This window comes from Acanthochromis polyacanthus, chromosome 22 (genome assembly GCF_021347895.1).
Source record: "Acanthochromis polyacanthus isolate Apoly-LR-REF ecotype Palm Island chromosome 22, KAUST_Apoly_ChrSc, whole genome shotgun sequence".
Classification (NCBI taxonomy): Eukaryota; Metazoa; Chordata; class Actinopteri; family Pomacentridae; genus Acanthochromis; species Acanthochromis polyacanthus.
The window spans coordinates 4,490,556-4,516,757 of record NC_067134.1 but is presented as its reverse complement, the minus strand read 5'-3'; the positions used below and the strand labels follow the sequence as shown (position 1 = coordinate 4,516,757).

At 45.5% G+C, this 26,202-nt stretch overlaps 2 protein-coding genes across 3 annotated transcripts in view; one reads left to right on the top strand and one right to left on the bottom strand.

Moving 5' to 3' along the window:
- Window positions 1-26,202, bottom strand: part of LOC127531988 (zinc finger protein OZF-like) — a 184,259-nt gene that overhangs the window by 124,551 nt on the left and 33,506 nt on the right. The gene's annotated exons all lie outside the window — the stretch shown is intronic.
- The window catches only part of LOC110972250 (NACHT, LRR and PYD domains-containing protein 3-like), a 41,904-nt gene that overhangs the window by 576 nt on the left and 15,126 nt on the right, over window positions 1-26,202 (top strand). Inside the window, exons 2-8 of the mRNA XM_051942445.1 lie at window positions 22-138; window positions 296-342; window positions 910-993; window positions 1,361-1,444; window positions 5,757-6,039; window positions 23,991-25,818; window positions 25,896-26,069. Coding sequence (XP_051798405.1) covers window positions 22-138; window positions 296-342; window positions 910-993; window positions 1,361-1,444; window positions 5,757-6,039; window positions 23,991-25,818; window positions 25,896-26,069 — 2,617 coding nt within the window. The remainder of the gene's footprint in view (window positions 1-21; window positions 139-295; window positions 343-909; window positions 994-1,360; window positions 1,445-5,756; window positions 6,040-23,990; window positions 25,819-25,895; window positions 26,070-26,202) is intronic.

Genomic DNA, 26,202 nt, shown 5'->3' with positions numbered 1-26,202 from the left:
TTCCATGTTTTATTGTTTCAGATGATTTCTTTAAGGTCCAGTCCAGTAAAAACTCGACTATAGTCGGTTTGGCTGTTAGTTTGTCTGCTGCCTTCATCCTGTTCATTGTTTTTTTTGTTCGCAAAAGAAGACAAAAGAGTAAGTCACATTAATGTAAAACTATTGACCTTTGTAAAGTATTGAAGCTTTAATGGAAACCATAATATAAGAGATTTTAATTCATTACACACAACTGTCTGGATTGTCGTTCTTTCTATATTTAAATACTGATGGTTTTATTTCTATTTCTATTTAGGAAGAAAGAAGACTTTGGTCAATCAAAAAGAAGAACAGATTGGACTAGTAAGTACAGAAACAGAAGTTTGACTGCTGGTCGATGAAGAAAGACTCCAAGATCAGGAGATGACAGAAAGTAAAGTCAAGTTTGATGTAAACAAACAATTATGGGATAAAGGAGAAAGGTTTGTGTCTCTAAAGCAGATCAGACGTCAGAATTCAAGCTGGAAGACGAGTAAAGAATTTGTGGAGAAGAAAAACCAGATGTAGTTTATCAGTGAACAGAGAAAGTGGTTCAATACAGAAACGGAGAAGAACAACAGCTTTAGCAAACTTCAGTGGAGATAAAAGGAAGTTTATATTAAACAGAAACTCACAGGTTTCTGTTTTATAGCGACATATTTGTTGTAACCAAAGAGTGTGAATCTGAACAGATGATCAGTAACTAAAGAGCAGGAGTCAAAGAAGCAGGAAAAAGAAGTTAATGGTTGTATGTAAAGAAACAGCAGCTTCTGGATGAAAAACACAAGATGGAGACTGAACTGTAGATTCTAGAGGAAAAGATGGAAACTAACAAGGTCTGACATCTCTGGAATATCAATGACGGTTCAGTAATTCTGATTTTACCTACAGCTGGAGAGAAATCATTCAGAAACCAACAATCAGCTCCACCAGGAGAAACAGAAAATTGAGACCCTGAGGAATCAGCTGGTAGAGGTAAATCTCATCATCTTCATAAAGTAACTTAATAAAACCTCAACTTTTTCTGGAATATCGATGAAGGTTCAGTAATTCTGACTTCCCCTGCAGAAACAGAAAAGTCTCCTGCATTTGACGGGTGCTGATGTTAATTTTAGTTCCTAATAAATGTAAAGTTTGATCTGCTGTAGATTCTAACAGTTACAGTTTTCAGCAGAAGTGAGAACAAACCTGTGTAAAACCACTTCAATGTCAGATCATTCACAGCTGAATGCACACTAACTGCATCACCTCTAAGATGAACAGTCGGTGTTTTCTGCTCTGTGAAATTAAAAACTATCAGTCTCACACCTTAAAATCACAACATGTGTTTCTCTACCTGCAGTGGAAGATAAATCATTCAGAAACCCAGTATCAGCTCAAGGTGGAGAAACAGAGAAATGAGAACCTGGAGTCTGAGCTGGAAGAGGTAAACCTCACCATCATCACCTTTTTAAATAAAAAAATCTGACATATTCACTGATCTCTGTCTCACCATGATGTAACATTGATAAAAAAACTAATGAAGCGATGTTCACTTTGAACAGAAAGAATGATTTTCTAAATGTCCACTTTAAATTTGAGCGTACCATCATCTGTGTCGCTGTGGCTGGGGGTCCCTGGGGGCCGGGGGGCTGTGGCCTGTGGGGGTTCTCCTGCGTGTCCGACAGGTCCCGGCTGGCGCGGTGGCTCTTGCCGGCCTGCGGGGTCTGGATTGGCTGTCCCGGTGGGTGCTGTGGCTGTGGCGCGGGCTGGTGGTGTGTGGTGGCTCTGTCCTGGTGGGGGGATTGGTTCACGTCACGGGATGTGGGGGCCTTGGGTGTGCTGTGCTCGCCCGGGGGCTGGTGCGGGTGGGTATGCGGGGTGCCCCCCCCATTGGCGTTGCCCGGCCCCACTGCTCTGTCCATTTTTGCCCTCTGGACTCGCATTGGGTCCCGGCTCCGGTTCCCTCTGGCCGGCCTCCGGTGGCGGCCTGCCCGGTGATGGGCTGGTTGCAGTCCCTTCGGTGGGGCGCTCTGCCCCTGTGTCTGGCTTCCTGGCTGCTTGGGGCTGTCGGCCCCCCCTGGGGGTGGGGTGCGGGGGTGGGGTGCGGGGGTCTGGTGGGGGCTGGGGTGGGTGGGGTTGGGGTTTGGGTGGCGGGTGGGTCCTCTTGCCCCGGGCTGCCTGGGTCGGTTCTGGCGTGCTGGGGGTGTCGGTAGCTGCACCCTCTTGTCTTCCAGCCCGGTCTCACGGGGATTCGTGAAACTGTCACGTCAGTTTTTGTTTCGGTTTCGTGCGCACCAACACGATGTCGTCATGTTTTTCGTGCCGCTCACCACGAGCGAAACCCGCTGTGGTAATCACATCTGAAAGTGGTTTATACCGGCGGATTCATGACGATCTAAGCTGTCCATTGGCGTTTGCGGCTGCCGCTGCGGCTGCTGCTTTGGCTGCCGGACATTCTTTAAATTCCTATGCAAATTCGGCGGATTCATGACGATTTAAGCTGTCCATCGGCGCCGCCGCCATTACGGCCGCCAGACATCCAGCCTCAGCCGCGGCTGCGGCGTTTGCGGCCGCGGCGGCGGCCGCAAATGCCAATGGACAGCTTAAATCGTCATGAATCCGCCGGTATAAACCACTTTCAGATGTGATTACCACAGCGGGTTTCGCTCGTGGTGAGCGGCACGAAAAACATGACGACATCGTGTTGGTGCGCACGAAACCGAAACAAAAACTGACGTGACAGTTTCACGAATCCCCGTGAGACCGTGTTGTGTCTTCGGGGTCCGTGTGGTACACGGTGGTCCCGGTTGCTCTCTAGGGGCGCTGCCCCGTGGCTCCTGCGGCCTGGAGGGGGGGCGCCCTGTCGGCTTGGCCCTGCATTGCTGTGATGGCTGTTCTGGGCTTCGGGCTCTTTCACACTTGCATGTGCATGTTTGCTCAGGTCCCACCAGCTCCTGTCGAGTTCCGCTGTTGAGCAGTGATGGGACCCGCCAGAATGTGCTGAGACTCTCTCCAGAGTCTAATCTCACACTAAACCCACTCTCCTTGTCTCTAGTATCTTCTTCTGGCCTATTCCACTCTATACTAACATGACACCCACAACTATGGTGTTCAGTACTGTCTGGCTAATTATTCATTCATTTATTTATTTACTTGTTGTTTGTTTGGTTTTCTATTCTTTTGTGTATGTGTTTGTTTGTTTGTCTCATTGATGGGTAATTATTAGTTGGGAATAACACAACACCTGATATTCTTCAGATGCAATAGCACTGCTTGCTAGTCCCTGTCCCTGTCCGTCCTTTCTCGTCCTGTCCACCCTTTGTTTCCCTTCACGTCACCACTGAGGTGTAGCACTGCCCTCCCTGGCTCTTAACAGGGAAATGTAATAAAGAATGTCAGCTTAGCTTTCAGGGAGGGCTGGTGATGGTCACACACATGCACTAAATAATAAAATATTTGGCTGCAAGACTAAAATATGCATTAATCTCATAAAGTGTTGACACCCCTTCCATGGAGTTAAACAATTAGAATAAATGCAGACAAAAAAAAAAAAAAAAGAGCATAAATCAGTGAAGGTTCAGTAAAAGGAAGAAAAGTTTGGAAACATTGTGGTGTCACTTCCACTGCAGAAACATCCACATCCATCATTCTGAAAGCAACAATTATCTTCATAAACCACTAAACTACATTCTCATTTTCACACAAATCTATTTTCTCACCAGAATTCTCAGACTGTTATGTTGTAGGAAAAGTTTGGTTTGAAAGAGCCACAAAGTTTCCTAAAGAAGACCTAAAACAGGATTCATGTTCCATGTGGAACCTTTATTCTGACACTTTGGTTTCAGTTTCATTCACTGGTTGGTTAAATTTCTGCAACCAGAACTATGCGGTTAGACAAACCATGATTTGGGTTAAAATATGAACCTTTGAAAACATGTTTGAAGACTTTCCTTCATTTTCTCTGTTATCAGGTTGACAAGAAATAAAAGAAAAGATGTTGATTAGAAACATATTAGTGATAATCAAACATGTATTTTAGTTAAATGTGAACATCACTGTTGAGAGACAGAGTTACCTGAATTAAAATAAGGTGATAAAGTGAATGTTCCAAGCAGCTGGTTCAGAGGAGAACTTCTTCATCATCTAAAGCTACAGAAACAGAGATTTAACAGAACTCAGCTGTGTTCCATGAAGATGATTTTAATGACTCTTCAACCAGTCAGAAGTCACACATTAAGGTCCAGATGTGTTCACATTAATAAACTGTTTGTTGAATGAGAAGCTGAACCGATGAAGACTGAGAGAAAACTGAAGACAGTGATCCAGAACAAGATCCAGGAGGTTCATGTTTTCTCTCTAATCATTGATCTGCTCTCATCTCTCTTCTCTTTTCATATCATACTGGTCTGTTGTTGAGACCAAAACAATCTCAAATATCCAGAAGAACAAGACAATAAACAGCTGTTTTTAGTTCCACAGTGATCTCTGATTCAGATTTTATTTTTCATGTTTGGTTAAAAAAATGATACTAGTTTCCATTCTTCTTTAAAATCAGCGTTGTTCCTGAACTATGTCTTTAGCCAGATAAAGGTTTTTAATCTTCGATGTGTATTTAAAGTTGTTTTTAAGAACTGTCCTCAGCATTAGTTACATCATTTCTCATTTTTTCCCACACTGTCTTTGTCTTTCATTATTTTTACTGATTGTTTACTGCTGCAGGCTAAATTAAAACCCTAGAATAGAGAGAGGGAATAAAAACCTAAGAGAAAACCAGAATCAGGGAAGGTGGCTATCGGCCTTGACCAGTTGGTCAGAGTAGGAATGATGGGGAAATTCACACCCCAGTGGCCACAGACTGTAATATCAGGTGATTTCCTTCCATTGGGAGCAGCTTCAGGTTCAGTGTCTAACCCAAGGACCCTGATGGAGGGACCAGGGATTGAACCACAGCTGCCCTGTGGCTGTAAGGTTATTAACAAGGTCCAGCAGGATGTAACACATTACACCTACTTTATATTTTCTACAGTAGCTTCCTGTCAGCTTTATTTATATGGGAACAACTACAAACATCTAGAGTTGACCAAAGTGCTGTAGCTGGTAATTATCCAGCTGTAACAGAACTAAGTGGAACAAGCAATCAGTTTATAAAGGAGAACAAGATTATACAATGCAGTTTAAAAAGAGATTTGGACAACGAGATCTAGGATTAAAGTTTATGTCTGTAAAAGGAACAGATGCTGTTCCTCTGAGGTTGAAGTCTCCTTGTTGGTCTTTGCTCTGTCCATCATGTTCATGATGATGCACTGGAAAGAAAATCAACTGGAGAGGTTCAAAAATAAGATCTTTCATTACACAAAGGTCTGAGCCTTGACTCTACAGACAGAAAGCATGATCATTTTAACAAGCATACACTACCAGTCTAAAGTTTGGACACTACTTCCCATTTTAGAATGTTAACAGAGTGTCAGTCATCTTCCAGTGTCCTTCCCTTCTGGCCATGTCGATCCACTCTGATCATCGTCTACCACGTCTAACTATGATTACTGGGACCATTGATTGCTCTGATCATTCAATAGATGACAACTTTTTAAATTCTACTTTCTCATGTTCAGTTGCCAAGACGATGTGTCCTCATTTAAAGTCAGCAGGACAGGGAGAACACTAGAAAGACCCTTCTAGCAAATTGTCCAACAACCTCCACCATACCAAGAACACAACTGTTCATTAACTGCTGACATTTTCTTTGACTTTATCAGGTAGCCTCGATGACTTCAGAAGTCCTCAAAAACATCCTGGATGATCTGAAAGATGATGAGCTGCATAAATTCCAGTCGTTCCTGCAGCACCCCAATAATGTTCAAGGCCTCCCAGCCATCAAAGAGAGCCGACTACAGACACTAGACAGGTGTGACACTGTGGATGTGATAGTGGAGATTTATGGACTTCAGAGAGCTGTGCAGGTGACCAGGGTGGTTTTAGAGAAGATCCCCAGGAATGATCTGCTGGTGAAGATTCCTGCCAGCAGCTCAGGACCAGAAGGTCAGTCACAAGAGAAGAACAACATGATATCATTACAGTCAGAAAGATGCATGATGGTTCTGCTACAGTCTGACAGAGTTCAGGTTCTGTTACAGTTTGATAGAGTTCAAGTTCTGTTATAGTTTGATAGAGTTCAGGTTCTGTTACACTCTGATAGAGTTCAGGTTCTGTTAAAGTTTGATAGAGTTCAAGTTCTGTTATAGTTTGATAGAGTTCAGGTTCTGTTACACTCTGATAGAGTTCAGGTTCTGCTACAGTCTGATAGAGTTCAGGTTCTGCTACAGTTTGACAGAGTTCAGGTTCTGTTACAGTTTGATAGAGTTCAGGTTCTGTTAGAGTCTGATAGAGTTCAGGTTCTGCTACAGTCTGATAGAGTTCAGGTTCTGTTACAGTCTGATAGAGTTCAGGTTCTGCTACAGTCTGATAGTGTTCAGGTTCTGCTACAGTTCAGGTTCTGCTACAGTCTGATAGAGTTCAGGTTCTGCTACAGTCGCCTAGAGTTCAGTTTCTGCTACAGTTTGATAGAGTTCAGGTTCTGTTACAGTCTGATAGTGTTCAGGTTCTGCTACAGTTCAGGTTCTGCTACAGTCTGATACAGTTCAGGTTCTGTTACAGTCTGATAGAGTTCAGGTTCTGCTACAGTCGCCTAGAGTTCAGTTTCTGCTACAGTTTGATAGAGTTCAGGTTCTGTTACAGTGTGATGACCCTGGGTCATTTTGTGCAGAGTGTTCATGTTGAGAAACTTGGTCTCCTCTCCTCCTCCTGTGTGTGTGCGTGTGAGTGGGTGTGGCTGTCCAGCAGAGTCAGTAGCTATGATTAGATCCTGGTGCTGAGGCTGATTGGACTGCTGGGAGGATTGCTGCCACCTGAGAGCCTGCCTGGAGGCTACAAAAACCAGCTGCTGCAACCTGCTCATTCTCTCCTGATCCAGCCACCCTCGATGAAGCAGCCTGTTGTCACCTCTGTGTGTCCATGTGATAGTTGGAGACTGATCCTGTGGTAGGGGCAGGAAGCCCAAAGACCTGTTAGTGACTAAGTTTGTTAATTGTTTATTCTGGAAACCCCAGTTTATAGTTTTCTTTATAAAATTAGAATTTTATGTTACTGGGAGTTTTAAGTTACCTTTGTTTGCTTTGTTTGAAGAATAAACTTTTTGTGCACTTTTTGAGAATTTTCCAGGCTGGCTTCATTGGGGGTGGCTGAGTCCAGAGCATTATCATGTTGCGTTCATGGTTCCCCTAGACTAGGGATGTAACATACAGTCTGATAGAGTTCAGGTTCTGCTACAGTCTGATAGAGTTCAGGTTCTGTTACAGTCTGATAGTGTTCAGGTTCTGTTACAGTCTGATAGTGTTCAGGTTCTGCTACAGTCTGCTGCAGTTCAGGTTCTGCTACAGTCTGATAGAGTTCAGGTTCTGTTACAGTCTGATAGAGTTCAGGTTCTGCTACAATCGCCTAGAGTTCAGTTTCTGCTACAGTTTGATAGTGTTCAGGTTCTGCTACAGTTCAGGTTCTGCTACAGTCTGCTACAGTTCAGGTTCTGCTACAGTCTGATACAGTTCAGGTTCTGTTACAGTCTGATAGAGTTCAGGTTCTGTTACAGTCTGATAGAGTTCAGGTTCTGCTACAGTTTGATAGAGTTCAGGTTCTGCTATAGTCTGATACAGTTCAGGTTCTGTTACAGTCTGATAGAGTTCAGGCTCTGCTACAGTCTCCTAGAGTTCAGGTTCTACTACAGTCTGATAGAGTTCAGGTTCTGCTACAGTTTGATAGAGTTCAGGTTCTGCTACAGTTTGATAGAGTTCAGGTTCTGTTACAGTCTGATAGAGTCCAGGTTCTGCTATAGTCTGATAGAGTTCAGGTTCTGCTACAGTTTGACAGAGTTCAGGTTCTGTTACAGTTTGATAGAGTTCAGGTTCTGTTACAGTCTGATAGAGTTCAGGTTCTGCTACAATCGCCTAGAGTTCAGTTTCTGCTACAGTTTGATAGTGTTCAGGTTCTGCTACAGTCTGACAGTGTTCAAGTTCTGCTACAGTTCAGGTTCTGCTGCAGTCTGCTACAGTTCAGGTTCTGCTACAGTCTGATAGAGTTCAGGTTCTGCTACAGTCTGATAGAGTTCAGGTTCTGTTACAGTCTGATAGAGTTCAGGTTCTGCTACAATCGCCTAGAGTTCAGTTTCTGCTACAGTTTGATAGTGTTCAGGTTCTGCTACAGTCTGACAGTGTTCAGGTTCTGCTACAGTTCAGGTTCTGCTACAGTCTGCTACAGTTCAGGTTCTGCTACAGTCTGCTACAGTTCAGGTTCTGCTACAGTCTGATAGAGTTCAGGTTCTGCTACAGTCTGATAGAGTTCAGGTTGTCAGTTTTTCCTGAGTCCACATTAAGGTCAGTTCTTTAAAATCTACTGATCAACCCTACTGACTGAATGCCCCCCCCCCTGCTGTTTAAAGCTTGATATCAGCTCATTCAGTTATCCTACTGTCAAGCATATTTGCTCTACTCAGACTGTTACTCATTTGCATTGTTTTGAATATTCATATATACTATATCTTCAATGCCACTGTATCTCATGGTCATGTTTACGTTTCACTCACTTCTGCTTATCTTAGTTCTTAGTTGTTGCTTGGTTCTAGTTTTTCTTCCGTTTTCCCTAGATTACTTGATTTTTGCTTTCTAGTTCTTAATTTACTTAATATTTGCCTTTTTAAAATTTATTTTATACATTACAGTGTTTCCCCTCCCATATAAACGACGAGGCGGGCCGCCTCGCTGGTCCGCGTCCAAAAAAAAAAAAGTGCAGTGCAAAACCCGCCGGACCGACGAGACCCGACGAGGGGGTTCGCGGCTGCAGCAGAGACGGCCCGATAGTATATATAGAATCCGCCCCCCCGTCAACAACTTTCAGCTGAAAGTGACTCCACCACCTCACAGCCATTTCAACCCAGGGGAAACACTGCATTATACTTCTAAATTCATCTACACCACCAGTGTAAAGTTTGGACACTCCTTCTCATTCAGTGCTTTTTATTATCCCCGCCTCCACGAAGTGGAAAAGGGGGATATTGGTTTGGCCTCCATCCGTCCGCCTGTCCGTCCGAGATGAAGGGGACAGCTTTTCTCGGAAACTATTACAGCTAGGATTACGAAATTTAATGTGTAGCTTCACACCATGGACACCTTGATCGAGTTCGAAAATGAGACCTGTGCGATAATATTTAACAGAGTTATGGCCCTTGATTACTATTTTGGATATGAATGGGGACTGAAAAAAAATCGCCTTGAAAAATCCACTGTTTTCTAAACGCTACTGCTTCGCCATACTTTCACCTACAGACTTCATTTTAGTCTTAAAAAAAAAACCAAGTCTCTTCTTTTAAGGCATGTACATATTGTGACGGTGGGATTTATGGTTTTCCATACCGGAGCCTCCAAAAACCCATAGGTTCAGCAACAAATCCCATGTTAGAGCATGTGCTCCTCTGGTGCTAGAGTGTGGAGAGGGACAAAATCTGTCCGTTTTTTTTTGGCTTAAATTGCCATCCTGGCCAAACGGTACATACTACAAGGACAATCCTTTCACAGACTATAGTAAAGACTCTCTACATTCATATGAGTCCGACATTGTTCACCTGGCACATTGTTACGTCACGCGCCAGCCCTTAATTGACATGGGAACCTCAATCGCGCTCCATAAGCCTCAGTGCAAATTTAAGGCTGCTGCTTCACACACAACGATTTGCAAACTGCCATTTCTCCATCATTTTTCACTCTACAGAAATATTAAACATACCGACCTCTTCCGTGACTCATCCTGCCATTCACCAGCCCGTTACTTTTGAGCTACCATTCACGGTTAGCCCGTAATTAGCGACAGAACGCCACTGCAGGTGACAAGCACTAGACTGCTGCAGGGGCGGCACTAGGTTTTCAGGACAGGGGGGCTTAGTCTCCAGGAGATGCACATGATGTGAGTGAACGTTTAATTTTACAGCTAACAAAAACCTCTCTGCTTGACACAGCCTTTACAGTAACTCCAATCCAAATTTTGACCAGGTGAGATCTTCCTGTCTCTGCCTTTCAAAATAAAAGCACAACACAATTTCAAAATAAAAGCCTGCGCCGGACAGGAAAACAAAGTAATACGCCTCTCTGGATGGGGGTCGCGCGAGGGCCCGACGGGCAAATGGACCGAGCCCCTCCCACAATTTCCGCCAGCGGGAATTGTCTAGTATTTAACAGAGTTATGGTCCTTGATCCCTATTTTGGATATAGACTCATAGACATCACATGAGGCGGGGGATATTGATGACCATGTCATCTTGTTTATTTGTGTTATTCTCTCCAATATTGATGAATACTAAAGATTAACACTTTTTTGTTTACAACATAATTCCAAATATGTTCTTTTATAGTTTTGATATCTTCAATATTGATCTGCAGTGTATAAATAAAAAGCACTGAATGAGAAGTTGTGTCCAAACTTTTGACTGGTAGTGTGTGTAGTGACTTCAACGAATAAAAGTCATTGAGAGACTGATACTGGGATTATTTGTCCGACACGCTAAACAAAAGAACCCACTGAGATTTCCATATAATTAATTTGACCTTTTATTAAAGAAATAGATAATCAACTCATGATAACATGCACAAACTTCTAATCAAAGAAAAATTACGAAAATAGCAAATGTAGTGAATGTAGCAATAGTAGCAATCAACAAAAACTTCTGGCAATCCATTTCACTCCCTCTCTAACAAACAAAAACATCAAGACAAGTAAACAGGTGAATATATTCGCTTGATTTTCCCCGCCCCTATCCAGGTGACCCGCTATTAACCTTTTTATCATAATCCTAAAATAATACTATAGTGAAATACTGTAGTGAAACAAACACACAATTAATATACCCTTAATCTTATCATGAAACAATTCCTGCATGGCTCCTAAAGTGTGTGTGTGTGTGTATGTGTGTGTATGTGTGTGTGTGTGTGTGTGTGTGTGTGTGTGTGTGTGTGTGTGTGTGTGTGTGTGTGTATGTCTGTGTGTGTATGGCGTCAGAATCGTTTCAAAAAGCGTGCGCAGCTATCAACTGAACGTGTCACACGTGCGTGCTTTGACACCTGTGCGCCTGACGTGTAATGGAGTTTCGCCATTGACTTATAATGGCCTCCCGTTCACGCACACGTTCACGTGTGATCATTGCTGCACACCAACAATCACACTACGCGGACCAGCCATGCGTTTTTTTTTTTTACAAACGCACGCATTAACGTTCACATGAAGATAATAGAACATTTCGGTCATGCGCTCACACGTACGCGGAAATGACGTGCGCGAATTATGTCACGCGTAACAAGAAGCTGCTTCCATATGAAGCAGCACGTACATGCCTGTCTGTCACTGTTTGACAAATACTGTTACGCGTTCACACACGCATGTTCGCAATTTCTGATTGTACACAACAGTTGTTGATCTGCACCGTGCGAAGCATAACGCGTAACATGAGCGCGTCTTGTAGTTGTTCGGTTCCAGCTGATGGCGCTATTGTTCCAAATCACGGGGATAAACTTACCCTGTTTTTATTATTATTATTTGAATTAGGTCCTCAGGCTTCACAGCCCTGGGCTGCTGCAGTTCTTCTGACGTTTATTATTCCATAATTCATTTATTATTTTTTAGTTGTGCATTGCCCGTGACGGTCATGCAGGTCTTAGCACTTCTGGGCATAACACCTGTTGGCCACTGAGTCAGTCAGGCTGCAACGTTTTTATCCCCCGCCGTGCCATAGGCACAAAGGGGGATATTGGCGTCATCACGTCCGTCCGTATGTCCGTATGTCCGTAAGTACGTACGTCCACATTTCGTTTCTGGAGCATATCTCAGAAACTACTTGAGGGATTTCATTCATATTGCACCCAGGCCATCTCTATGTAGTATAGATGTGCCTTTTGGGGTGTATGACCTTGACCTGATTTTCAAGGTCATACTGAGGCACTTCAAATGTTTTTTTCATTTCCGGCGCATATCTCAGGAACTACTTGAGGGATTTCATTCATATTGGACCCAGGCCATCTCTATGTAGTATAGATGTGCCTTTTGGGGTGTATGACCTTGACCTGATTTTCAAGGTCATACTGAGGCACTTCAAAGACTTTTTTGTTTCCGAATCATATCTCAGAAACTACTTGACAGATTTCATTCATATTGCGCACACTAAGCCTGTTGGTAATGTAGATCTGCCTTTTGTGTCACGCTCAGGGGTAGGAAGCGGTGCAAGAACTCGGATTAGGTGTGTTAATGGTTCTTTATTGCTAAAGGAGGGGAGTGTTTAGTGGAGGAAGGGTTGGCTGTGGGGGTTCGCAGGGCTGGGGATCTCGGCTGGGTTTTGGCTGTGGTTCAGGGCTTGGTCTGGGCTGTGGTTCCGGGGTCCGTCTCGGGCGTGGTTCGGTTCGTGGTCGTGGCTGTGGATGTCTCTTGGCTGTGGTTCTAGGCTCGGCCTGAATCGTGGTTCGGTTCGTGATCGTGGCTGTGGATTTCTCTTGGCTGTGGTTCTAGGCTCGGCCTGGGTCGTGGTTCGGGTCGTGGTCGTGGCTGTAGATTTCCCTTGGCTGTGGTTCTAGGCTCGGCCTGAATCGTGGTTCGGTTCGTGATCGTGGCTGTGGATTTCTCTGGGCTGACTGCCTGTGCTGGGTCCGGGATTCGTTCAGGCTGAGCAACTGGAACTGTGAAGGCAGACAGAGGACAAGAGATTTACTGTTCGTTGATTTCAATTCCGATTTCAGAATATCTAGACAAGGATTCGTATGGCATGAGCTTGGCTGGAGAGTCACTAACATGGTAGTCGTATAACAATCCGGCGTCGAATGAATGTCTGAACCGGCCTTTTATTGTCAGAGAGGTGTGATGGTGAATCTGAAACAGCTGCTCAGCCCGCCCTGCACCCTTGATGAGAGGAGTGGCCTCAGCTGATGCTGAAACCACTCTGACCTAATTATGGGAGAGAGAGTTGGGCCAGAGCACAACACAGACAGGCACAACATGGCACAAAAAACAAGGCTTGGTCTGGAGGACAACACAAAACCTGGAAAGAGTCCAGGAACCCAAGCAGTCAGGCCGAGAGTCATAACAGTACCCCCCCCTCAATGGGCGCCCCTCGGCGCCCTACAGGGCTTGTCAGGGTGGGCGCGGTGGAAGTCCCGAATGAGGGAGGGGTCCAGGATGCGGGCCTTGGGTACCCACAAACGCTCCTCTGGTCCATAACCCTCCCAGTCCACCAAATACTGCAGACCCCGACCCCGACGGCGGACATCCAGCAGCCGCGAAACCGTATACACCGGATCGCCATCCAGCATGCGAGGAGGCGGGGGGACGGGCACGGGAGGGGCCAGAGGGGCTTCCCGAACCGGTTTGATTTGAGACACATGAAACGTGGGATGAACTTTCAGTGACGGAGGTAAATCTAAACGAACAGCGACAGGATTAATGATTTTGGAAACGGTAAAGGGACCAATGAACCGGAGAGACAACTTCCTAGGACAGGCACGTAAAGGCAGATATTGAGTTTTTAACCAGACCTTCTGACCCGGGGTGTAGATCGGCGCCTCGGACCGATGACGATTCGCCAGATCCTGAGTACGGCGGGACGACCGGAGCAGGGCGGCACGTGCCCGACGCCAGGTGCGAGCGCACCGGCGGAGATGGGACCTGACCGAGGGTACCTCAATATCCTGCTCTTGTTCCGGAAACATGGGAGGTTGGTATCCATACACACACTGGAACGGAGAGAGACCCGTAGCGGCACTGGGGAGGGTGTTATGGGCGTACTCCACCCAGGGGAGTTGTTTGCTCCAGGAACCCGGATCCTTTGATGACACACATCTAAGGGCCGCTTCCATCGACTGATTCAGCCGCTCCGTCTGGCCATTGCTCTGGGGGTGAAAACCAGAAGATAAACTGACCGTGGCTCCAAGGGCCGAACAAAAAGACTTCCAAACCGCTGAAGTAAATTGCGGCCCACGGTCAGATACAATGTCTCTCGGGAGACCATGGGCACGAAAAACATGGTGAACCAATAAATCTGCGGTTTCTCTGGCCGAGGGAAGTTTCGGCAGAGGAATCAAATGAGCAAACTTTGAGAATCGATCAATTATAGACAAGATAACCGACTGACCGTGAGATGGAGGCAAACCCGTGACGAAGTCCAAGGCGATGTGCGACCAGGGTCGTCGAGGAATGACCAAAGGCCGAAGAAGACCTGGAGCAGACGCGGTGGAAGTCTTATTTTGTGCACAGACGGAGCAGGCGGCAACGAACTGGCGACAGTCTCCAGCCATGGAAGGCCACCAAAACCGCCTTTTAAGGTTCGATAAGGTTCTAAACTCCCCTGGGTGGCAGGCAAACTGGCTGGAGTGAGCCCACTGCAGGACTTCTGATCGGGCTGCTTCAGGAACGAATAAGGTTCCAGGAGGTCCGGCCTCGGGGAACACCTGATCTTGCTGAGCTTTCTTGACCACTGACTCGATATTCCATGTGAGGCAAGCCAGGTGACAAGGAGAAAGAATGGGTTCTGGATTCTTAGGAAATGCCTCCTTTGAGGCGATGCGGGACAGCGCATCGGGTTTACCATTACTAGAACCGGGACGATATGCCAGAGTAAACTGAAACCTATCAAAAAATAAAGACCACCTGGCTTGCCTCGGGTTTAGTCTCTTGGCGGTCCGTAAGTACTGGAGGTTCTTATGGTCTGTCCAGACCAGAAACGGCACCTCTGCACCCTCCAGCCAGTGCCGCCACTCCTCCAGTGCCATCTTTACAGCCAACAACTCTCGGTTACCGACATCATAGTTTCTCTCCGCTGGTGAGAGTTTTCGGGAGAAGAACGCACAGGGGTGTAGCTTCCCATCTCCACCCGCACGCTGAGACAGCACCGCTCCTACTCCGGTGTCCGAGGCGTCGACCTCCACAATGAACTGTTGCGTGGGATCTGGCTGAACAAGAACAGGAGAGGAAACAAACTTAGATTTCAACGTGTTAAAGGCATGATTCGCTGCCGGAGACCAAACAAACGGACGTGAACTGGACGTGAGTGTTGTGAGGGGAGACGCAATCTGGCTGTAGTTCTGTATGAAGCGGCGATAGAAATTGGCGAAGCCCAGGAACCGCTGAAGCTGTTTGCGGTCCCCGGGCTCCGGCCAATCCGCCACCGCCGCCACCTTGGCAGGATCCATCCTGACCTCCCCCGCGGCAATGATGTAACCCAAGAAGGTCACCGACGACACGTGAAACACACATTTTTCGGCCTTGACAAAAAGCCGGTTCTCTAACAGCCGCTCGAGAACCTCTCTCACGTGTCGCCGGTGCTCCCCCAAGCCGCGGGAGAAGATCAGGATGTCATCAAGATACACGAAGACGCACCGGTTCAAGAAGTCCCTCAGGACGTCGTTCACCAGATGCTGGAAGACAGCCGGAGCATTCGTTAACCCGAAAGGCATAACGCAGTATTCAAAGTGACCAAATGGAGTGTTAAACGCTGTCTTCCATTCATCCCCCTCCCGCACCCGCACCAAGTGATAGGCATTTCGTAAGTCTAGCTTGGAAAAGACGGTGGCGCCATGCAATGGAGTAAAAGCGGAGTCGATAAGCGGTAAGGAATACTTGTTGCGAACCGTGATGTCGTTTAATTTTTTATAATGAACGCACGGTCGGAGTCCGCCGTCTTTTTTCCCCACAAAGAAGGTCCCCGCCCCGACTGGGGAAGTAGACGGACGTATTAAACCTGCGGCCAACGATTCCCTAATATAGTTCTCCATGGCTGATCTTTCCGGTTTCGAAAGATTATATAGCCTGCCATTCGGCAAAGGTGCACCCTCCAACAAGTCTATAGCACAGTCATAAGGTCGGTGTGGGGGCAAGGTCTTAGCTCGGTCTTTATCGAAAACATTAGCTAAATCATGGTATTCCGGTGGTACGCCAGATAGATCAGGGTTAAAAGACAGAGTTCTAGGCTCTGGGCAACCGGGGGTCTCTGCCGAACCCAGACATGATGCATAGCAGTCTGTACTCCATGTTAAAATCTTTCCCAGTTTCCAATCTATCTGAGGGTTGTGCTTACTTAACCAAGGATACCCCAAAACCACGGGCGAGTTCAAACCCGATAAAACATAAAAAGACAAGGTTTCAACATGGTTACCTGATGTCCGGAATGTAACTGGAAGGGTCCTGTCACTGACCTGGGCTAGGCGGCGACCGTTGAAAGCTACAGCACATAGAGGCATCTTAATGCATTCTGTAGGCAAAGATAAACGTCTAACTAAGGTCACATCAATAAAGTTACCCTCCGCTCCGGAGTCAATGAGAGCTTCCACCGGTGTTTGGGATCCCTCCCAGTGAAGAGAGGAAGAAACCAAAAGGTGTGTTAGCACAGGGGAGACTGATGCCTGGCTCACCCGGATCTCCCCAGACCTAGGTGAGCCGGGTCTTTTCCCGGCCGGGATGGGCAAACGGCCACTAGGTGGCCCCTCTCGCCACAATAAAAACATGCCCCTCTCCTGATGCGCTCCGCTCGTTCCTCCGGAGAGAGGCGGGCCCTTCCGAGCTGCATGGGCTCCTCGCTCATGGTTGTAGCGGATCTGGCTGGCGGAACCCTTCGTGGAGGTGGGGTAGATGGAATCGTCGGAATGTAATCTCCGGGTCGTGGTTGCGCAGCGAGGGTAGAGCGCGTCGCCTGCAGGTGGGTAACTCTCTTTTCTCGCCTTCTCTCTCGTAGTCTATTATCCAAGCTGATGGCTTGATCTATAAGCGTGTTCAGATCCGCTGCTTCATCTCGGCGGGCCAGTTCATCCTTTAATTCCTCCGAGAGACCACGAAGAAACTGGTACCGGAGGGTCGAGTCGGTCCAGTCCACCTCAGCTGCTAACGTCCGGAACTCTACCGCGTAGGTGGCCACACTTTGATCCCCCTGAAGCAGGTTACCCAGTCTTTTCATGGCTTCCGCTCCTCGTACTGGGTGATCGAATGCCCGCTTCATCTCTTCTATGAAGGTCGCGTATGAGGCGCACGCGGGACGTTTATTCTGCCAGACCGCCGAGCCCCATCGAAGCGCTGAACCCTTCAACAGGCTCAGAGTGTAAGATATTTTCTGTTCGTCGGTGCGAAATTTCTGTGGCTGAGTGCTAAAAACTAATGATACCTGCATCAGGAAGTCTCCACAGGCTCCCTGATCCCCAGCGTATCGCTCCGGGTCTGGTATCTTGGGTTCCGGGGCCCAATTCGGGGTTAACATAGCTTGGTCATTGCTGAGAGATGGGGGGTTCGGCGGAGGAGCTGGGGAAGCTGGAGGGGGCTGCGGGTTTGAGAGTCGAGCGAGAGCGGCGGTGATCTGGTGCAGCTGGGTACTCATGTCCCCCGATCGGTTGTTCAGAAGCTGACAAGTTGCTCCAAGCTCCTGAAGCGCTTGACTGTGCTGTTCCAGCACCGTGGGAGCTGAGGATATCTGCGTCATGTGGTCGGACAGGGTCTGGAGTTGGGCCGAAACCTGGTTCCCCGCTTCCACCAGATCCTTCAAGGTCTTACTGTGCTGTCCTAGAAGTTGACCATGGATGGCAACAGCCTGGAGGACCTGGGCGGGGTTTGGTTCTTCGGGACCTGAGTTCTCCGCTTCCATTTTGGCCGGATTGTTCTGTCACGCTCAGGGGTAGGAAGCGGTGCAAGAACTCGGATTAGGTGTGTTAATGGTTCTTTATTGCTAAAGGAGGGGAGTGTTTAGTGGAGGAAGGGTTGGCTGTGGGGGTTCGCAGGGCTGGGGATCTCGGCTGGGTTTTGGCTGTGGTTCAGGGCTTGGTCTGGGCTGTGGTTCCGGGGTCCGTCTCGGGCGTGGTTCGGTTCGTGGTCGTGGCTGTGGATGTCTCTTGGCTGTGGTTCTAGGCTCGGCCTGAATCGTGGTTCGGTTCGTGATCGTGGCTGTGGATTTCTCTTGGCTGTGGTTCTAGGCTCGGCCTGGGTCGTGGTTCGGGTCGTGGTCGTGGCTGTAGATTTCCCTTGGCTGTGGTTCTAGGCTCGGCCTGAATCGTGGTTCGGTTCGTGATCGTGGCTGTGGATTTCTCTGGGCTGACTGCCTGTGCTGGGTCCGGGATTCGTTCAGGCTGAGCAACTGGAACTGTGAAGGCAGACAGAGGACAAGAGATTTACTGTTCGTTGATTTCAATTCCGATTTCAGAATATCTAGACAAGGATTCGTATGGCATGAGCTTGGCTGGAGAGTCACTAACATGGTAGTCGTATAACAATCCGGCGTCGAATGAATGTCTGAACCGGCCTTTTATTGTCAGAGAGGTGTGATGGTGAATCTGAAACAGCTGCTCAGCCCGCCCTGCACCCTTGATGAGAGGAGTGGCCTCAGCTGATGCTGAAACCACTCTGACCTAATTATGGGAGAGAGAGTTGGGCCAGAGCACAACACAGACAGGCACAACATGGCACAAAAAACAAGGCTTGGTCTGGAGGACAACACAAAACCTGGAAAGAGTCCAGGAACCCAAGCAGTCAGGCCGAGAGTCATAACATTTTGGGGTGCACCTTGACCTGATTATTTTTATTGTAGTGACGATGTATCATTTTGTTGGTGTATCGTCCACTATAGATAATCTTGCACTTCAAGGCACTATATATACGGCGGGGGATGTTTTAACCCTTTAAGCTTCAGTCAATTCCAGCCGTTTTCAGTACAAAAAAATCGCTAATATTCTATTTTTAAATTTAAAAAATGACGAAAAATACAGGGAATATTGGACGCACATCGCGAGGTGCATTTCCTTGAAAACGACCGATTCGTGGATTTTATACCGACTTCAGGACATGTTTTGGACAAAATAGTTTACTGGCTTGTGTTGTCTGGATGTAAAAGGTTGGATTATGGCCGTTTTTTGTGGAATCTTTTTTCTGTGTGTAATAATGAACCCAGAAATGTGAGTCGCGCTGTGTGCGTTGAAGCCGTGTATAGAGAACGGATGGATGAATATTTGTTTTTGTTGGACAAATGTGTTTTTCTCACCCGCTGTGGTAATCACATCTGAAAGTGGTTTATACCGGCAGATTCATGAGAATCTAAGCTTTCCATCGGCGTATAGTGTTTGTATAATCACGTTTGCAGCCGTCGGACATTCTTGAAATTCCTATGCAAATTAGTAGGTGTACCGCCAGCGGTACACCTACTACGCACTGAAGCGTAAAGGGTTAAGCGGAGCGTGTTTATTTAATGTCAGGTAAGCATTTGTCTTTGTACCCAACTTATTTTCAGTTTTAAACAAGCCTTTACCCATTTTATTTCCTGGGAATGTTAGCTATAACGAAAAATAATCAGGATGTGATAATATCGATCGCAGCTATTCATAACAATAGCTTTAGCTTTGCTTAGATGAGACTCGAGGACAGTGTCAGTTTGTCAGTGAGGCGAATAAAAATTTTAATAACTTTCACAACACTCTTACGGGTCTTTAAAAAAAGTTTTATTTTGCTAACTTAACCCTTTCAGCTGCAGTCAATTCCAGCCATTTTCAGTACAAAAAATCGCTAATATTCTATTTTTAAATTTAAAAAATTACAAAAAATACAGGGAATATTGGACACGCAGTGCGAGGTGCATTTCCTTGAAAACGACCGATTCGTGGATTTTATACCGACTTCAGGACATGTTTTGGACAAAATAGTTTACTGGCTTGTGTTGTCTAGATGTAAAAGGTTGGATTATGGCCGTTTTTTGTGGAATCTTTTTTTCTGTGTGTAATAATGAACCCGGAAATGTGAGTGGCGCTGTGTGCGTTGAAGCCGTGTATAGAGAACGGATGGATGAATATTCGTTTTTGTCGGACAAATGTGTTTTTCTCACCCGCTGTGGTAATCACATCTGAAAGTGGTTTATACCGGCGGATTCATGAGAATCTAAGCTTTCCATCGGCGTATAGTGTTTGTATAATCGCGTTTGCAGCCGTCGGACATTCTTGAAATTCCTATGCAAATTAGTAGGTGTACCGCCGGCGGTACACCTACTACGCACTGAAGCGCAAAGGGTTAACTATGTAACTTAGCCTAACTTCTCAACTGCCGATAGTTTCATTAGCACAACGGGACGATCAGCAGCGTAAATAAAGATCGTGTGATTGAGCTAGAACATAGAGTATCTCTCACAATAATCATAGGTTGTTGCACTAACAATGTTTTCTTTTCATCCAGGTGTACATTCATGTTAATTTTGAGTGACTGACAGACATAAACGTGCTTTGGATCTTGGAACTCAGGATGGAGGAATGTGGAAGAGCCATAATGTAGCCAGGTGGAACGCTGTGGCCGGTCAGGTGTGCAACCATGACATAACAACCTGCGACACAGGGCAGAACAAAATTCTTCCCTCACAGTCAGCAGAACGTCAGATATTCGGCAGCATGCTGTGGCAGACAAGAGGCAGAGCAGTGCAGGGCTGAGGCTTCTATCATTCTATTGGCCAATGATAGCAAGTACAGGTGACAGTGTTTTGTACAGTGACTGTTGGAAAAAACAATGGTAGTTGTTTTGCACATGTTTGACACTAGACAAGAATGGCCACCATTATTGAAATAAAAACTGAAGGAATATCTTTTGATATAAATGTCTCAATTTATTAATATTAACAATATTCACGGTCAAACTGTGTGTATGTTACTGTGCAACTTTGTGTCTGTGTGTTTCAATTTACCTAAATCTGTGTTTCAATTATCCTAATTCTAATAATAAAACTGCATAACATGTCTATATAGACCCCAGCTAGCAAAAGTGAAGTGAGTAATTTAAAACGTGTTTTGATTTAAAGCAAGCTCTGAAGAGTAACTAGCTGTTTAAAACCAAGAAAGTGCTTGGACAGTGTGAAGGGCATATAAAACAATATTTATTGACAGAAATGACAAAATGGGACCTGTGGGGGAAGAAAGCCGGTTTTGTGGTGGTTGGCAACACTGATGTTCTCCTCCACAGCAGCACTGGGCTTCCACTTGGACACTGTCCTCTGTCAGGCACAAGCTGTGAGGAAAACAAGACGGCAGTCACTGCACTTTTAGAATAATATTACTATTATTACTATACTATTATTAATAATATTACTCACACAATGAGGCGGAGTATCAGCGCAGCCTGTGTTCACAGTCACCTTGGGCCAACACCAGTCACACTGTCTTCGGGCGTGGTTGGAACATAGACTGTGGAACCAGTGGAGCTGCGATCTCTGTTTACTGGTAAAACCTGTTAAAGCAGCAGACAGAAGACCAGCACACGGTGTACACGTTATTTAACGTGCACCAAGCTGTGTGATAACAGAATGCCGAAGTGTTGCAATATAACATTAATATATTGATACAGTATTGGCAGGTTTAGATCACATTGTAGCTACACTGTCTTATTTAAATAACACAAACGTCAAATTTGACCAAAATAGCCCAGCAGTATTTAAGGTATTGGATTTGAAATGCAGCAATTTAGCAAAATTCACAGGACATTCATGTTCAAACCAGCAGCAGAGCTTTGTTGTGTCATACTACTCTAAACTGACATGTCACTGAGAAAAGACACCGATTCCTTTCAGTATATCACATATACTGGGGTATTAGCTCAGGTGACTGAACAGGAGATCTATAAACAGGAAGATAAACCCGACGTAGTGGCTCGGGTTCAACTCCAGCTCATGGCTTTTTGCTGTAGGTTTTCTCCATAGTTTTCCATCCGTCTCTCTACTTACCTGTCAAATAAAGCTAATAAAAAGGAAAAAAAAAACATTTATTCACAGCTATTGGTAGTCGTAAGTATATATAAGTGTAAAGGTGTTCAGTGAAGAGGCAGTTTTTAGTCTGAGAGGGAATCTGCAGATTGAACTTAGCGTGGAACAGTTCAGCAAGATGATCTATTTGGTCTGTTTTTATTCATACTTATTTTATTGTTTCACATCTTGAGTTGTGAGATCTTGTTTGAAACAGCAGCTAGCTATATAGTTCAAGGGTGAGCTCGTTAAGGTTTGGTAGAATAAATATAATCGTCTCTATTATTGTTCTACATCTTTAGAAATAAAAAAAACTTTAATTTTGTGTTCTGTAAAGTCAGTGCATTTAATTTACAATGCATTGATTCTATAGAATACAATGTTGATTAACTTGCAGTGCCCCAGTAAAATAAATAAATCCTGAATGGGGGGGAAGTTAGATGAAGCGTATCGACGTTCTGAAGGTTGGAATGTGAAACCTCTGGTTAGAATGTGGTCAGATGGTTTATATGATGTCATTGTTTTACTTAAAATCTGTTTAAAAGTAGAACAACTCAGGTCCAACTGGTTTATCGCAGTGAGCTTTGAAAACGGTATTAGAACTTCTCTTGCTGTTTCTGTCAGACTGAGGCCACAGACTGTCACCAGTTAATCTGATGTAGATCGTCACACTCTACCGCAGTGCAGCGATATTTCCACTCCGTTAGGTGGAAATCCTCATTAAACCAAGTATTTTATTGGTAGATTGAACACCCGTGAGTCCATACAGAGCAGTAACGACAATGTTAAAGCTGCAACAAGAACATTTCGGAACAGTTTATTGACGTCTGTGTGTTTTGAACAGGCACCGGTACAGTCACCTATGCTATGTGTTGCCGTTGTAACAGCTGCCTCGCTCACTCACTGAATATCACCAGTTGATCGGAACACCAGTAAATCTTGAACAAAGGCACGAAGCTGGCTCTCTTTTAGCACGGCTATATCAACAGACATGGCTGTCTTTTTTGTTTTGTCTCCAGCTGGACACAGGTGTTTAGCTGGGAGTGGTCCTGCAGTTTACAACTAGAGGGAAGCTGACCAATCAGCTCTCAGCAAGGACAGAGACATGTTGTTGAAGCAGCTGCATTCCAAATCACAAACCTTTAAGTTTAAATACATCCTATACAAAGTGTTCACTGTGTCCTGCATACAGTTAGAACATCCTACTTCATAATATGGAGCCTTAAACTGTGACTATCCCAGTCTGTAGTAATGTGGTGTCATCTGACTGTGAGTCTCAGCAGCTCAAACTGATTTTTATTTCCACAACACACTGTTAAGTGCTGTGACTGTTCATAGACTGTGGATCAGAACAGCCAGAAAAACATGTTAGTTTGCATTCTACAAAATCAGTTTGAATGCTATAGGACATCTGGGTAGTCCTGACATACTACATTTAGCATAAATGTGTAACCTTTTTTCTGTGATCAGACACGTAATTTTGTCAAAAACATACCTCACATGTTTCGACGGAGCCTTCCGTCTTTGTCAGAGGTGTCACTCGGTGGTGTGTGACGCAGTTAAAAACCAGCTGATGTTCATCATGTACATTTAACATAATATGTACTGGGACGTACTATATTTAACATAATATGTATTGGGACGTACTACATCTTTTTCTGTGCGTACCATGTGGCATGTTAGCATGTAGTACTATGTAACATTACGTTCTGCTTTTAAACCATCAACAACCTCCCAGCAACCTAAAACAACACAGAGAAGTGTTGTGCAAAAAGTCAAGGAGACTTGCCTATCTCTGAACTGCCTCCATCCACATTCCTATTATGTTTTCTCCAACAGTTAACCATCTGGATTGCCCTTTAGCTGAGCTGATCTTTCAGTCAGTTTTTCAGTCACTTTCCTCCAAATGATCAGGGTAAGTTGCTGCATTATGTGTAGAGTTTAAGATGAAACTCCCTTTAATATGTTTGGACATTTACAATTCCCATTCCCTAAATTAACCTTTTTGAAGCATTAAAACTGACGTCACACACAATTGCGCAACTTTTTTCCATCAGAAGTTATAGATGGTGAATTAAAAGTCCAACCTCTTTGCAGTTGCTTGTGTTTACTTTTTCTAACAACAGCAGAGATTTCTGGAGACACACACCTCACACTGTTCCCTTCATGTTTGACACAGATCAGACTGTTCCAGTACCAGAACCACGTCCCATCACATATTACCAACAGAAGCTTCGGTCAAACTTCCAGCACACATTTAAGGTTACAACAGAGGGGTGGGCAGCAGATAAGCAGCATCTGGTTGATATCTACACAGAGCTGTACATCACAGCTGGCTGGGACGTGCATGTCAACACACAACATGAGGTCCTACAGATTGACAAGGTGTGGAAGCCATCAGACACAGAGACACAGATCCAACCCAGAGACATTTTGAAGCATCCTTCTGGAAAATACAGACCCATCAGAACAGTGCTGACCAATGGGATTGCAGGGATTGGAAAAACATTCCTCGTGCGTAAGTTTGTGTTGGACTGGGCCGAAGACAGAACCAATGAAGACGTGCATCTTATTTTCCCGTTCACTTTCCGTGCTCTGAATTCATTGCAGGGAAAAGAGCTTGGTTTGGCAGAGCTCATTCATTTCTGTATCCCAGAAACTAAAGACGTCACAGTGGAGGCTCTGAATTACATCTTTACAGTTCTGCAGTCATCAGGAAACAGCAGCTACAAGAAGAGCAGATTCAAACTGCTGTTCGTGTTTGATGGACTGGACGAGAATCGCCTTCATCTGGACTTTGATGTCGACAACATTCCCTCCGTGGATGTAACAAAGTCAACTAAAATCGAAGTCCTGCTGAGGGAACTTATCAGTGGAAAACTGTTGCGCTCAGCTCGCCTCTGGATAACCACACGACCTGCAGCAGCCAATCAGATCCCTCAAAACCTCATCAACATCACAACAGAGGTCAGAGGGTTCATCAACTCACAGAAGGAGGAGTACTTCAGGAAGAGATTCAGAGATGAGGAGCAGGCCAGAAGCATCATCTCCCACATGAAGAAGTCACGAAGCCTCCACATCATGTGTCACATCCCAGTGTTCTGCTGGATCACTGCTACAGTTCTGGAGGAGCTGCTGAAAACCAGAGAGGGAGGAGATCTGCCCAGAACCCTGACTGAGATGTATGCAGAGTTTCTAAGATTTCAGATTGATCACACAAAAGAAAAGTACGGTCCAGAGAAGTGCATTCAGTTCATTAAGTCATTAGCTAAATTGGCTTTTGAACAGCTGCAGAAGGGCAACCTGATCTTCTATGAGAAAGATCTGAGAGAAAGTGGCATTGATGTGAGTGAAGCCACAGTGTACTCAGGAGTGTTCACACAGATCTTTAAAGAGGAGAGAGGGCTGTACCAGGACAAGGTGTTCTGCTTCGTCCATCTGAGTGTTCAGGAGTTTCTGGCTGCTCTTCACATCCATCAGACCTTCATCAACTCTGGAATCAACTTGCTGGAAGAAGAACAACAAACAACCGCCAACAAACCTGATCCAACAGGTTTCTACCAGAGAGCTGTGGACGAGGCCTTACAGAGTCCAAATGGACACCTGGACTTGGTCCTGCTCTTCCTCCTGGGTCTGTCCCTGCCGACCAATCAGAATCTCCTACCAGGCCTGCTGACACAGACAGGAAGTAGCTCACAGACCAATCAGAAAACAGTGGAGTACATCAAGGAGATGATCAGTGAGGATGTGTCTGTAGAGAGAAGCATCAATCTGTTCCACTGTCTGAATGAATTGAACGATGTTTCTCTAGTGGAGGAGATCCAACAGTCCCTCAGATCAGGACGTCTGTCCACAGATAAACTGTCTCCTGCTCAGTGGTCAGCTCTGGTCTTCATCTTACTGTCACCAGGAGAACATCTGGACGTGTTTGACCTGAAGAAATACTCTGCTTCAGAGGAGGTTCTTCTGAGGCTGCTGCCAGTGGTCAAAGCCTCCAAGAAAGTTGTGTAAGTAGTTGGAGACTGAAGATCCTTTTTCATTTTGCTGCTGTTTCATCAGTATAATGTGCTTTTTGTCTCTTCAGACTGAGTGGCTGTAATCTGTCAGAGAGAAGCTGTGGAGCTCTGTCCTCAGTCCTCAGCTCCCAGTCCTCCAGTGTGACAGAGCTGGACCTGAGTAACAACAACCTGCAGGATTCAGGAGTGGAGAGTCTTTCTGCTGGACTGGAGAGTCCACACTGTAAACTGGAAGCTCTCAGGTCAGGACTCATCAACCTGTTCCACTGATGACCATTTAAAATGTGTTTTTATTCATGATGAGCAGAACAGCTGAGGTGGGAGGTTTTCTGTATTTGTATGACTCAGATCAGTTGTGTTACTGACCTTTAGCTC